At 48.6% G+C, this 12897-nt stretch overlaps 1 protein-coding gene across 2 annotated transcripts in view; it reads right to left on the bottom strand.

Annotated features, from left to right (window-relative positions):
- LOC136955008 (SH2 domain-containing adapter protein F-like) overlaps window positions 1-12897 on the bottom strand; it is a 70957-nt gene that overhangs the window by 7315 nt on the left and 50745 nt on the right. For both annotated transcript variants that reach the window (XM_067248564.1, XM_067248565.1), the window contains 2 exons: window positions 978-1146; window positions 597-716 (listed from right to left, as the gene is read on the bottom strand). In XM_067248564.1, the coding sequence (XP_067104665.1) occupies window positions 597-716; window positions 978-1146 (289 nt within the window). The remainder of the gene's footprint in view (window positions 1-596; window positions 717-977; window positions 1147-12897) is intronic.

Here is a 12897-nt window from a genome sequence, read left to right as displayed (position 1 = left end):
AACGGCTCCCTGATCCAATGAGATGTGACCGCGCCGGAGGTGAGCGCGTCCCTTTGCGCTAAAGTAACCGCCGCAGAAAATGTCAGACAGGACAAAAACCAATCAGAGTCGGCCACTCGGCAGGGACCTGGATAAGGGTCACGGCAGGGGTCCGGAGGTCAGGGAGAGGGGCCAATTTTAACTCAGGTCTGGACACATCAGCAAATCAGAGCAGACGGGGCAAAGAAGGTTAGTTGGAGGAGGGGGAGGACAGGGGAGGCGTCAGGTACAGGGGAGATAAGGGTCAATAAGGTGAAGCTTATTACCATACTGGACAGGCTGACTCTGCACCACTTGCTGTGGCCCTGCAGTAATGGTGTGTTCAGCTTCTACTGCACGTTATGTTTAATCGATGCTAACCTCTTAACGACAATGGTCTGTCATGTGGTGTAAGTTCCTTGAAATCAGTGTGTCTATGTGTACGTGTATGTGTGTGTGTGCATTGCTTTCTCGTTCCTGGATAAGATACTTACTTTTCAGATAAACCACATTATGATCAATCAAATTAGCTTCGTGGATGTAAGTGAATGTGTGTGTGTGTGTGAATGGGTTCTTACTTGAGGGAGAGGGAGAAGTCGTTCTTGCTGGTCTCGCTGTTTCTCACCAGGTAGCTGGCCTCCTTACACAGCCGGAGCAGAGTCTCTGCATCGGTCCTGCTGATCGCTCCGTGGTACCAGCTACCCAGAGAGACGAGGGGGAGGGAAAAGGAGGAAGGGGAACAGACGGTGGGTTTGAAACAATAGCAACAACTGGTCTTCCAGTCAGAAGACAATCTAACGATAAAATAGAAATGCTCACAGAAAAATTCTAACAAAGCCTCTCCAGCCAACAAAGGAATAGGTTGCGATACAAAATGTGAATCTTTACTTGGGATGATATACTAGCGGGAAGGCTAAGGTGAGGCGAACTGGAGAGGGCGGTCTCTTTGTGTGACTTACAACTGGCTTTCCAGAGGCATGGCGGGGTCGACGCGCTCGCCCAGTGCAGACGGATCCAGAGAGTTCATCTTGGTGTTGACCAGACAGCCACTGGTGTGACGCTGGGCCGGGCGACCTTTGCCCTCCTTGGTGGGCGACATTCGAGACTTCTCCACCCCATCGAACTGGACTGTAACACAGGAGACAGACGGTGAAAATGTCCCTCTCTGGACGCTAATACATAAAAAAGCAGACTGTAACATAACAGCTGTCAAACATGAATTATTGGACATGCTTATGGATTTCTCATGCCTTACACCCAGAGCATAAAGGTCCGAGTGGTACATGGAGTACTTTGCTTGGCTAATCAATGATCTGCCCTTCATTTACAGTTGACGTCAATGGGCATCTTGTGTTGCAAACACGAGCTCTACGTGACTGAGTTGCTGGAGCCTATTTAGCAGTCACCATGTTGTAGTCAGGCCTCTGCTACACTGAGCCATGCAAACGAGAGGAGACAGCTAGCGGAAGTGGGTTTACACACACACACGCGCGCACACACACACACCTGTACACCGTATCCATGTGAAGGACATTGAACACAACGGAGCAGTCAGAAATCAATGGTGCCTCACTGTGTACACATTCCACAGAGCCAGGACAACACAACAAGCTCAACGGCAGCCCAGGTTAATCATTGAACTGGCCCTTTAAAAGTACCAGGGGACAACAAAATAATTGACCGTTTCCTTGGAAACCTTTTTTTTTGCAAGGGCAAAACGCCACTCACAGGGGATCAGAGGTGCTCCGTCCAGATTGCGACACGACACCGGCTGGTGTCAAAAGGTCAAGCAGCTGGACGCGGACTGGTCTGGAATATGCAACACGATCATCGTGTTTACATACAGGCTTGTGGGCAAAGAGAGAGGGGAGCCTGGGAGGGGAGAGCTGAGCTGAAACTGAAGAACTTCCTGGTTACGGTCACAAGGTCAAACACACCATCTCGACAAAAATAAAGCCTAGGTGTTTTTTTTCTCCGCGTTTATTTTCTGTAATTGATGTCACGCCATCGTCGTGACGACTTGGAAGAGATGCCGTTTTAATCAAACTAGGGCTGCCTCACTTCCCATAAGTCATAACTGCAGTCACCCTTAAACATCAAACTCCGTTCAAGCGCTTTGATCGCTTCAGGGTTAAAGAGATGCACGTCAAAGTCGAGCCAGACGGAAGGCATCAATTTAACACAGTGCTAGATGGGAGTTCATCTGTCTCCCGGCTTCACTCTCATCAGCATTCTCCATCTCCCGTTCCCTCCCTCACTCTGGAATGGCTCGTGCTGATCTCTGACTTTCATCACCCCGAGTTGTCATGGGCATGACATGCCCCTGCACAGGCAGCTAGACACGTCCATGTCTAGACCACAGCTCCAGTCAGAGGATAGCATTTCACATCCCCGTAGGCACACCTCCTGCTAGGTGCAGCTTCCCACACCCACATTCGAGGCTGACAGAACAGCTACCCGTAAACAAGTCAATCAATGCAGATGTGTTATGGGAAACCAGACCACCTAAAACACTTAAGTCAGTCAGGATACATGTTAACTCTCAGAACTAAATCTCAATGAAGAGCACATTAACCACTGGCAACTGCAGATGGGATGTAATTCCATCATTAACCAGCAGGGGCTCCCCTCAACCCCTTGTCTATGGTGGTTGTGGTGAGTCCATGTGTGTCTGAGCTGCCTGGTCAGAACCCACTGGAGCATTGCTCTAAACACAAATCCATGGAAATGAATACAAATAGTTTTGATCTGGGTTTCTGCCTTTTGTGGTGCCCCGTTGGTCACAGTTAATAATGCAGCTGTATAGTCCAGCTGAATTACCACCCGACAATGTGTCGCTTCAGTGAGCTGCATGGGTTAGTTCGAATGAAAGGCTGTCAAAAAGCATATGGATTGCATTGCCAGTATGTAGCATGTATTTATGTGTGAGCAACTGTGAACAATGTGCAAAAGTGGCAAATGCATGTTTATTGTATATGTGTACGTGGCATATGGTTTCCATGGAAACTGACATAAGGGGAAAGAAGAGGGAAGATGTGTGAATTTGCAGCGCCTCACCCTTATCAGGGCTCACAACATGAAGACCCTGCCAATCTAGGAATGTTGCTGTGTGAGAGAGACTGTGGTCTACAATATGTTTGGTTTGCTTTGGATTAAACATGATACTAATCATTATTATACCTATGGGTTCCCCTGTCTATCTCATGTATGTGTGTATGTTTGTGTGTGTGTGTAAAAGAGAGAGAGAGTATCAGAGACAGAGAGCGCTGTAGATTATTGTTGAGAGAGAAAGAAAGACCGTGAGAGAGAGAGACCGAGAGAGCGAGAGCGAGAGCGAGAGCGAGAGCGAGAGCGAGAGCGAGAGAGAGAGAGAGAGAGAGAGAGAGAAGAAAAACCGTGAGAGCAGGTGAATGATTTCAGGTAGGAACACGTCAAGTAGTGTGTGAGGACCTAACTTCACCTCTCTGTCCTAATACCTGCGACAAAACCTGTTTAGATACCATCTCATGCACATTACGTCAGCGTCACGGGTCAAACTACCACAACAACTCTGCAGGAACGTCACCAACATACCTACCCTCTTATCACTGGTTTGGCCATCAAGGCCAAGCCTGACCTCAACTGTTTATATCCACTCCCAAAACCCATGTGAATCCCTCTTCCACAACATTCTCTACACCCCAATTAAACTTTCACTGACGCACAGTAACATTCTGGCTATGTGGACAAGCTGATTATAAATATTTTCCCCTTTCTCCTCTTCCCTGACTCTCCTCCGCCTGCACAGGTCAAACGGCTCTTCTCTGGGGGGATCACCCCATCAACCTACTCCTTTCACAAGCTGTTTGTGGAAAAAAAAGAAAGAAAGAAAAAAAGAAAAGATAAAAAAAAGGAAAAAACCTATCGAATTTCAGGAGTGAGGCTCCTGTACAAAACAAAAGCTATCACTTGATTTGCTCCAGTGTGGTTTGAGTCCGTGTCTGCCATGATTGCCATCCATCTCTCCAGAAATGGCTGAAACTGAAGCTGCATTACGGGTTCAGGGTGAATGTCACTGGAAGTCACCCTGAGACTCGTTCCATTTCATTCAGCTGAGCCCAACCTCAGGACGGACAAGAGGAGATTGAAGAGGGGGGATTGGCACACAGGCGAACAAGAGTTCTGAGAGGGAGTTAGAGACATCTAGATGTGCACACACACACACACTTCACTCTCAAGCCTGCCCCCAGTGTATCTGTGTGTATGTGTGTGCTGCGTTCCTGCATCACTATTATTGCGTGTAAAGCAGAGCAAATGGAATCTCTTTATCAGATTGAACCGTCAGTCCGAGGGTGATGGATAGCTGATAGATACACCCACTTCAGCCATTCCACCACTCCCAGAAGGATTTCAGCGAAACAGGGGTTGATGAAAGGCATCCGATTGGCCAGGGCCTTGAAAAACACAGGCCACAGGGGTCAAAAGGACATCTCTGGGATCAGAACAGTCAAGAGACACCCATCTGTTAGGGCCACTGTGGAAAGTACAATTTACTCGACCACACACTGCTTCTCTCTTAAGACATAGACCTCCTTATTAGAGTGATTTTTTTTTTTTTTATAATTGTTTTTAACTAATTAAGAGGCAAATTAATTCTCATTGTACGTTCATCAAAAAGAGTTAGCTACCCAGTGGGTCGATCCTTCAGTCTACTGCTGTATTACAGAGTCACAATTAAGATTTCCAGCTTGACATGTGGAATGATTAACTGTGCAGCAGCTCATTGAAATGCATGACACATCCCGAGAAGTACCGAGCACGAAGCCATACAGTGCCGAGGGAGCGAGCCGGCTTGTAAAACCACCAGCTTTTTAGCTGGCATTCAGATACATTTCTCATGGAAGTAGAATGAGATAGTGTTGAGAGGATTACAGTGATATAAATAGAGTGCACCACTGACGAGCCCAACGGTCTAAATCTCGGATGGTTTCAACGTCAAGGCATGTTTCTTTTATCAAATATATAAATGTATTTTAATGAGTTTTTCAAAGACAAAAGAAAGAGCCTCAAAAGGCACCGAAGGCTGCACTACCTTTGGGGGGTTTTGTGGTGGGGAATCTCTTTTAATTAAATTGTTTTGTATTCTACTGAGACAAAACCAGGGGAAGGTAAGACAATGGATTAAAATCACAGACAATTAATTCATGTAAGAAAACAAAGGGTAAAGCTCTTCATTACAAACAGACGAATAATTTCCCCACATTTTTATGCAGATGAAGTATCTGTCCGTCCATCAATATTTTCAAATGCTGATCAGGCTGAGCTGCAGACACAGGTTCTGCTTCGGTGCAACCGCCCCTGTTCTACACCGTTCCCTACAGCTAACCCTTATAGGCTATGCTAACCCTTATAGGCTATGCTAAACCTAACAGGCTATGCTAACCCTCGTGGGTCAGTAGTTCTGTGTGTCACATTCTTATCACTGGAGATGCATGCCATTTTGTGATTCTGGATCCCTAGTTATCTTGGGGTCAGGGACCTTGATTGTAACCATACTTACAGAGGTCGCTGAGGGCAGCCCCTGCCCCCCCCAACCCCCCCAGATGCTACCTTTGACCCCCCCCCCCCCCCCCCCCCCCCCAGATGTAGTGGGAGTTCAGACAGAGGGAGGATCGCCTTACACCCAGACGCCAGTCTTAAACCCACTCACATCACAAAGGGCCATACAGTAATTCCCACAGAGTTAGAGAGCATAAATCATTCACTGGTCCTGTTCTCACCCACGGAACCCAGCGGTGTTCTCTTACTGTGTCACGCTCACAGTCCCCCCCACCCAAGGGGATACAATGGCCAAGAGTTTTAGTTCTGCTCCACATGTTCCTCTTTTCCTTGGTAATTAGTCACTGCTTGTGAGGTGGGGAAGAGTTGCAAACATCAGCAGACATGGAGACTAATTGAACTTACGGTATTGTTTGCTCAGAGAGTATGACCAAGGTCATACGCTTTTAAGAGCGTCATAAATGCTAAATAAATGCATAAATTCGAAAATGGAGACACAAAACCTTTAGATTGAAATGTCTACTATAAAATATATGGATTGTGGAGAGAGAAATTTGGAATAGCTAAGATTATATTGACAAAGGAAATAGGGGTCACCTGCAACTGCAATTACCCATTCGGAAGGCAATTCAGCACAATTAAAACTAATGAGCCTTCGTTCTTCAAACCTGGACTGGTGCTAGTGATTTTCTGCCACATGTAATCCAGATGGAAAAGTGGTTTTAATACTGAGGTAATGTGCAATGCCAAACTGATTTAAGATCCAGTGGCTCTGATCAATAACAGACACTATAACTAGGTAAGATAGAAAATAACTGTCAAGGTGTAGCCACTTCAAACCTGAAATGCTTTATTCCTCCCCACACATTACATATTTCTGAAGTCCTTAATCAAGATGGATGAATATACAATCACAAGTGTAAACAAAAGGGGAGTGAGTGATGGAAAGAGGAAGAGAGATGAACACAGAAGAGACAGAGAGACCACGGAGAATGAAATGAAGGGACAATGGATGAAGAGGGGGGGGGGAGACAGGGGACAATGGTGACAGCGTCACCCACCATGGTGTTGCTGGTCGCAGGCTGCGTTCCCAGGTGAGGGGGAGGGCGAGGCCTGGGCCTGGGGGGAGGAGACTGGAGACTCCAGCTCCTCCATGAGGGGGGGGCTGCTGTTGAGCTGCCCTACAGGAGGGGGCCACGGCAGGTCCTTGATACCTTTAATCTCTACTGCAGGCAGCCCCGGTCACCATAGGAGGAGAATGGAAGGAGGGAGAGAGAAAGAGAGAGCGAGAGAGAGAAAGAAAGGTAGAGAAAAAGGTAGAGAAAGAGAGGGTGAGAAAGAGAAACAGAGAGAGAAAGAGAGAGAGGGAGATCAGGAAATGGGAAAGATGTACAGTGAAGAGGATCCAGAAGGAAAGGAAGGAAGCAGAAGGAGGGACGGAGGAATAGAGGAAGGGAAAAAAAGAGAGCCAAGTCAGAATAAGAGAAAATGCATACACACACCCCCTTCCACACACACACACACACACACACACTTCAGGACAGGTTTGCACAGTGCAGTAGAGCAGAGCAGGTCTGAAAGGGAAGGAATATTAGTTTACCTGAGAGAAGCGAGACTGCGCTCTTTGGCCTTTCCCCTCGGCCTCAACACGCGTCTTTGACGCTCTAACAACACAGCGAGGGATTTTGAATTAGAGTTCAGCACCCCTGGAAACACTAAGACCTCCGCCGTGAGGAGAGTGGCTTCTGGAACATACTGATGAGGCTACAAAGCCCTCAGCCGGCCCCAAGATCGTCTGGAGTCAATAGTACCTCACTGCTAACTCACACTATGAGCCAGGCTCATAACTAAGTTACCCCCCCAACAATGAGATAAACAGCAAGACAATTTTCTGTAGTGGACCGAGTCTCTGTTCTATCCATTCTGACAGTGGACATTCCCCAGACATAGGGTAGGTCCTTAGTAATGCATCACCCCTGTCCAGACAGGACGGGGTATTACCAGAGTAAATGGAGAACTGCTCTGACACGCCATCTTTCACAGAGAATGGCCCACTTGTTAATAGCAAGAGAGGCTTCATAAATAAGATGCAGACCAGAACCGCCCCCCCCCTCCTCCCCCCCCCCCCCCCCGCCTCATCCCAGCAGAAAGCCAGTGTTAGTGACTGAGGCTAATAAAGAAACACGACCCAGAAGGACCGGAAAGCTACATCCGGGGATGAGATGTGGCCCTGTCAGGTTCCACACACGCTTCTGTTATGTCCTCTTGTAATTGAATTTCCCCTCATAAAATAATAACAAATAGTAGTGGTAAGCTGTGCTTTGTTTGAGAATGAGCTCCCAAAACCTGCCACCTCAGTTTGCCGGGCACAGTAAAAAACTATTCACATTAAACCACTCGGCCAGACATATTTATATTGACATTCACACCTACAGTTTACAGAGAGAATCTATAGTGTCATCAGGCAAAGCCCACCATTAATTCAGAATCACCCACCTCAGGCGATTGACTGACTGCTATTTTCAAACGTTCAGGGGTGCATGTCTGTGTGTATGTTGGGGATTTAACGTGTGTTTGTCTGTGTGTGTGTGTGTGTGTGTGTTTGTGAGTGTGTGATTGGAAGCGTGTGTCGACAGCCGCCTGCGCATCGCCGGATTTTAAATGTTGGCAAACTAGCTTTTTTATTCAGCGAGCAGATGAGCAGCACATGATGGACTTGTCCTTGTTCTGTCCTGTGGAAGATAGCTTTGGGCTGCAGTGGAACATGCAAATGAGAACGAGATTTCCAGCGGCCAGATGAAGAAGGGGAAACCGGAGAATATTCAGTCCGACAAGCAATTACGGAGCCCCACAGACATGTCAGGGAGTCAGCCCAGAGAGGCACGGCTGCAGGCCTGCCCGCTGTGACGAGCACTCGCAGCACCATTCACCAACTCTGGCTCAAGACGTCCCTGCAAACAGGCAGGGAGGGGCCTCTCCCTCTGAGAGGTAAACCGACCGGAGGGTAGTGAGGTCGGCAGGAGGTCGTGAGTGCCAGCAGCTCATATAATAACTTCCTCTACTTTCGGGGTGAAGCGGGGGGCCCTGGCCGCAGTGCGATTCACAGACTAATTCCTATTTCACATTTGCAGATTAGCGTGTAATTGTTTTGGGAAGGCGAAGGCTGTGCTTAGCGTGGCCTTCCTCCCGAGGAGGAGGAGGAGGCAGATCTCCAGGGTTGAGCTCAGCTGCGCTTGGCTGCACTGCAGAATTATGCGCTGAAGTGTCACACAGCCAGTCCTGCACACAGCCCTTGTCAAAATGAAGGTAAACTAGTTCAAGTGGCAGACGTGGCTTCAAACCCTCCGGGGGGCAGTTATTTCCCTTACCCTCTAACCTGTTTGAGTTGGCTGACAGCCTCCAGGCCTTTTTTCATAATAAACCCTGGCTCAGGTGTGATATTGTTGAATGGCTGCCTGAGTGGTTCTGGAGGACCCCTCTGTTGTTCTGTCTCTCTACCAAGTAACCCCTCTTTGCCTTTCTAGGAACTTTTTGACATGCGCTATTTGTTGCTTTGGATAAAAGCGTCGGGTAAATGAAGTGTAAAGTGAACAGGGAGCAAAGAGTGACATGTAAATCTTTCAGTCAGCGCCGTATGACAGCACATGGAGGAAAAAAAAACGACATGAAAAACACGCAAGCCATTTTGTGGCTGGTTCCGAATGTTGTAGTCTGCACACCACGATCTCTGGAGGCCCTGCCTGTTCCAGTAACACACACTGTTCTAAATCCATCCGTGTGCCTGTGCTGGCTGGTTGGGTACAGGTTGTTGTAGTTAACTCTGCCCGTATGAGTGACGCTTCATCCTCCCAGTGACTCATGGGGCTGCTGCGCGGGCAGGAGCGTTGAATCGGGGGGAGTCCGTCCCCTGATGTCTCAGCAGGCTACTGGAGCTCACCCCATTCCAGCAGGCCCCTGGGGCCTCACAGAGCCCACAGACAGCCTCCCAATCCCCCCCTGCCTACCGCCCCAACCCGCCCCAACCCTCCAGCCTGCACACCTCATCTCTTCAACATATTGCTCTCCCACATACAAGCTGTCACAAAGTCTTTGCAATTAGCTGTAATTAAGAAGCGCTGACATTAGGCGGGGCGACCGTGTTGTCTCCGGGGGATGGCTGTGTCTTACAAGCAGACGTGCACGCATCGGAACACGTTCCCACATCGCATTCCATCGTCTATAGGAGTTGACAGATGGATATCACACTGCATTACCAGTGTTTGAACCTACTCTTTCATCAATATGCCGTCTGTCGTTTGCATAATCTTTCGCTGTTTGTTGGTACATACAACCCACTGTTTACAGAGAGAAAGAGCCGCTTACAGACAGACAGCAGTATCCTGTTGGGGGGAACCAATCCGTTCGGAATCAACACAACCGTTTCATTCATCCAATTGAGTGTGCAGAGCCTGAGGCGAGACTTGTAGGAGCGAAGCTGAGATGGCTGTCCCCTCAGAAGAGCGGGGTTGGGGGCAGAGATGATGCAAGGACGTCGACCACTCCAGGGATGCCTGTCGGTAGGCAGGGTGGCATGGTGGCTCCAGGCTGGATTGCCTGGTTTCATCCAGCCTGGCTGTTGAACCCTCTCCTTCCCTCAGGCCGGTCTCCCCCCTAGGTCTCCCCCCTAGGTCTCCCCCATAGGCTAGACACATTCAGGCCCAACAAAACAACTACAACCGGATCACGTCCCTGTGTACTTTTGTCTGTAACTGTTTTCGCACGTTCCTTCATAGGGGGGTTTATACATTTTCCAACGACTCCACGAGAAGATAGTTGTTCATCTTGCTTTCTTTGATTTGACGGTGGGGGATCCAAGTAAACAACACCACCACATAAATCACAGTGGCCCACTTGTTTTCACCCACTGCAATTTTGTTTAGCTCTGCTTAATTTGCCCTGCTAATTGCATGCATATTCAAAATAAGCTGGTCGATTGCAATATTTATGCAGTGCATTAGGGTCCTTCCAAAACCGAAGCAGCCTCCGCAGATATTAGCATACCGGGCACAGCGAGCGAATACTTCACAGGGCTTGCAAATGCCACTTCAGACACGCAACTCATATCCATCACATCACGCCGTCCACCTCACTGGAGAGCAGATTTGCAGTGAAAGAGAGAATCTGTTCCTATTAAAAATCGAAGCAGAGGTGTGTGAGTGATGGAGGGGCGGTGACAGCGGGCCCCTTTTTCTGTGTGGTTCTACCCAGAGGGAGGTGTCTCTCAGGGCTGTGAGCCGGCTGGCCAGCGGGGGGGCCAGGGGGGAAGAGGAGGGGAGGCTGGCAGGGAACACACTGTTGTGTGTGTGTGCGTGTGCGTGTGAGTGTTTGAGTGAGAGTTTATGTGCGCTTGCATGGTCGGCATGTGTTGGTGAAGATAACGGCCCGTGCGTTGCACTTTGAAAGGCAGCGGCCGCTTTTGAGGCTCATCAAGGGGGTCTGTCAGGAAGGTTATCAGAGACACAGCCAGCCTCCAGCAGCCAGCACATAGGGACAGGGGACCAGCCAGGGCATGTCAGCCAGGGACAGAGACTCAGCCATAGGGCTGGGGCGACCACACACACACACCCCCCCTGCCTGGTTCTTCCGCATCTAACACACCAGTGTCATCACTACTGTACTAATCATTTCATTGAGGAGTTGTGCTGCAGAACTTTTTGGGTCATTAAGTCCTTGAAAATTCATTAGAAAACTATAAATGTACTGTAAGTCGCTCTGGATAAGAGCGTCTGCTAAATGTAAATGTAATAAATCCGTGTTGCTCTCCTGGACCTTGCCTAGACAGCGCCTCCTGTTATCTGGTCTGCATGAAACGTGTAGAGTTACACTGGCCACCAGCCAACAGACAGGAGTTAGGAGCCGGTACACAGGGGGAGAAGGATTAAATAACACCGGCTCTCTAGCAAGACACACACACAGACGGCTCACATTTCCAATGGCAGCTTGTCGGGGGTCTGGGTGTTTGCGTGCGACATCCACACGCATGAGCGAGTGCACCCCCCCCCCCCCCCCACTCCCCCACTCCACCTCCCCACCTATCACAAAGGGAGATGCTCTTCATGTGGTCAAATTCTAATGCATCTCCCTCACTTCCTCCCCTCCTGTCTCATCCATCACAAAGTCAGGAGAAGGGGGGTTGATGGCAGAGGGAGGGGAGGGGCCGATGCGAGGATGAGTGATTAACCGGACCGCATGTACACAACCTCCCAACACCCCTAACAAGGCAGGGAATTTACATCCCATCGCATATCTGTCAAGAGATAAGCCCACGCTGAATAATAATAGTGTAGGTGGACCTGTAAACCAAGGACATGTGTGTGTGTGTGTGTGCGTGCGTGTGTGAGAGAGTGGGCAGGCGGGCAGGCGGGCGGGCAGTGAGACAGCGCCAAGTGGAAGGCAAAGGAGAAGAGTGACGCAGAGCTGGGGGTTTATTTTACTGTCCATCCTCTATCTGTAATGAAGACAAACTATTCTTTATGCTGATAGATTGAAGTGCTCTTTTGCCAGAGAAGGTAATCGTATTGTTGTTTGGTTGCTTGGTTGTTTAATACCTCTTTCACACTCGACTCGATTGAAAAGAGTGTGCATCTTTCTTCATTACCGGTTAATTTTTTATACGGCAGGATTTTAATATCACACATAAGCCTCTAAATATAAATAGCAACTTGAAGTGGTTTGGAAACAATCAAAGAAAAGTTTGAACAATTTATTAATCTATGCAAATGAGAGTTGTGAAATGCAAACTCCAATCTCAGCATCGACTTGTGGTTAAACCTGCAACATACACAGCCTGCTGAAACTACTGACAAAGATCCCTCCCTAGAAAAACCCTTGAAAGCTTCGTGGCAACTTGGGTGAAAACAGCAGAAAAGGAATTGGTCCCTTCCTTCAGGGGAATTGATGTCCCTGACCCTTGACCCTGGTCTGACCCCTGACTACATGTCCTCAGTGATGGTCTCTGGTTGTGACCTTTGGATGTGTTATATCCCCAATCACCAGGGACCCAGCAATGCTGACATACTCCACGCAAAGGGCTAACACTGATGACATAATCTTCAAAGATCTGGAGTCTGGCTGTGTGGAGCATAACCGGAGAGGCATAGGTCTGTAGACAGTGCACAGCGCTAGGGTCCCTTTGAATAAAAGTTCTTGAACTTTCCAGTGTCCTTAGAAGATCGAGACATCTGAAAGAGAAGCGGTTCGCTGCCAGGTCTTTACTCTCCGCGAACGAGGGAGGGAGGGAGGGGTCGACTGTTCCAAAGAGCTGCTTTATGACAGATCGTCAGGGGAGACGTCTCTCTCTCT

The sequence above is a fragment of the Osmerus mordax genome, chromosome 13 (genome assembly GCF_038355195.1).
Source record: "Osmerus mordax isolate fOsmMor3 chromosome 13, fOsmMor3.pri, whole genome shotgun sequence".
Classification (NCBI taxonomy): domain Eukaryota; kingdom Metazoa; phylum Chordata; class Actinopteri; order Osmeriformes; family Osmeridae; genus Osmerus; species Osmerus mordax.
This window is presented reverse-complemented; position numbering and strand designations above follow the sequence as displayed.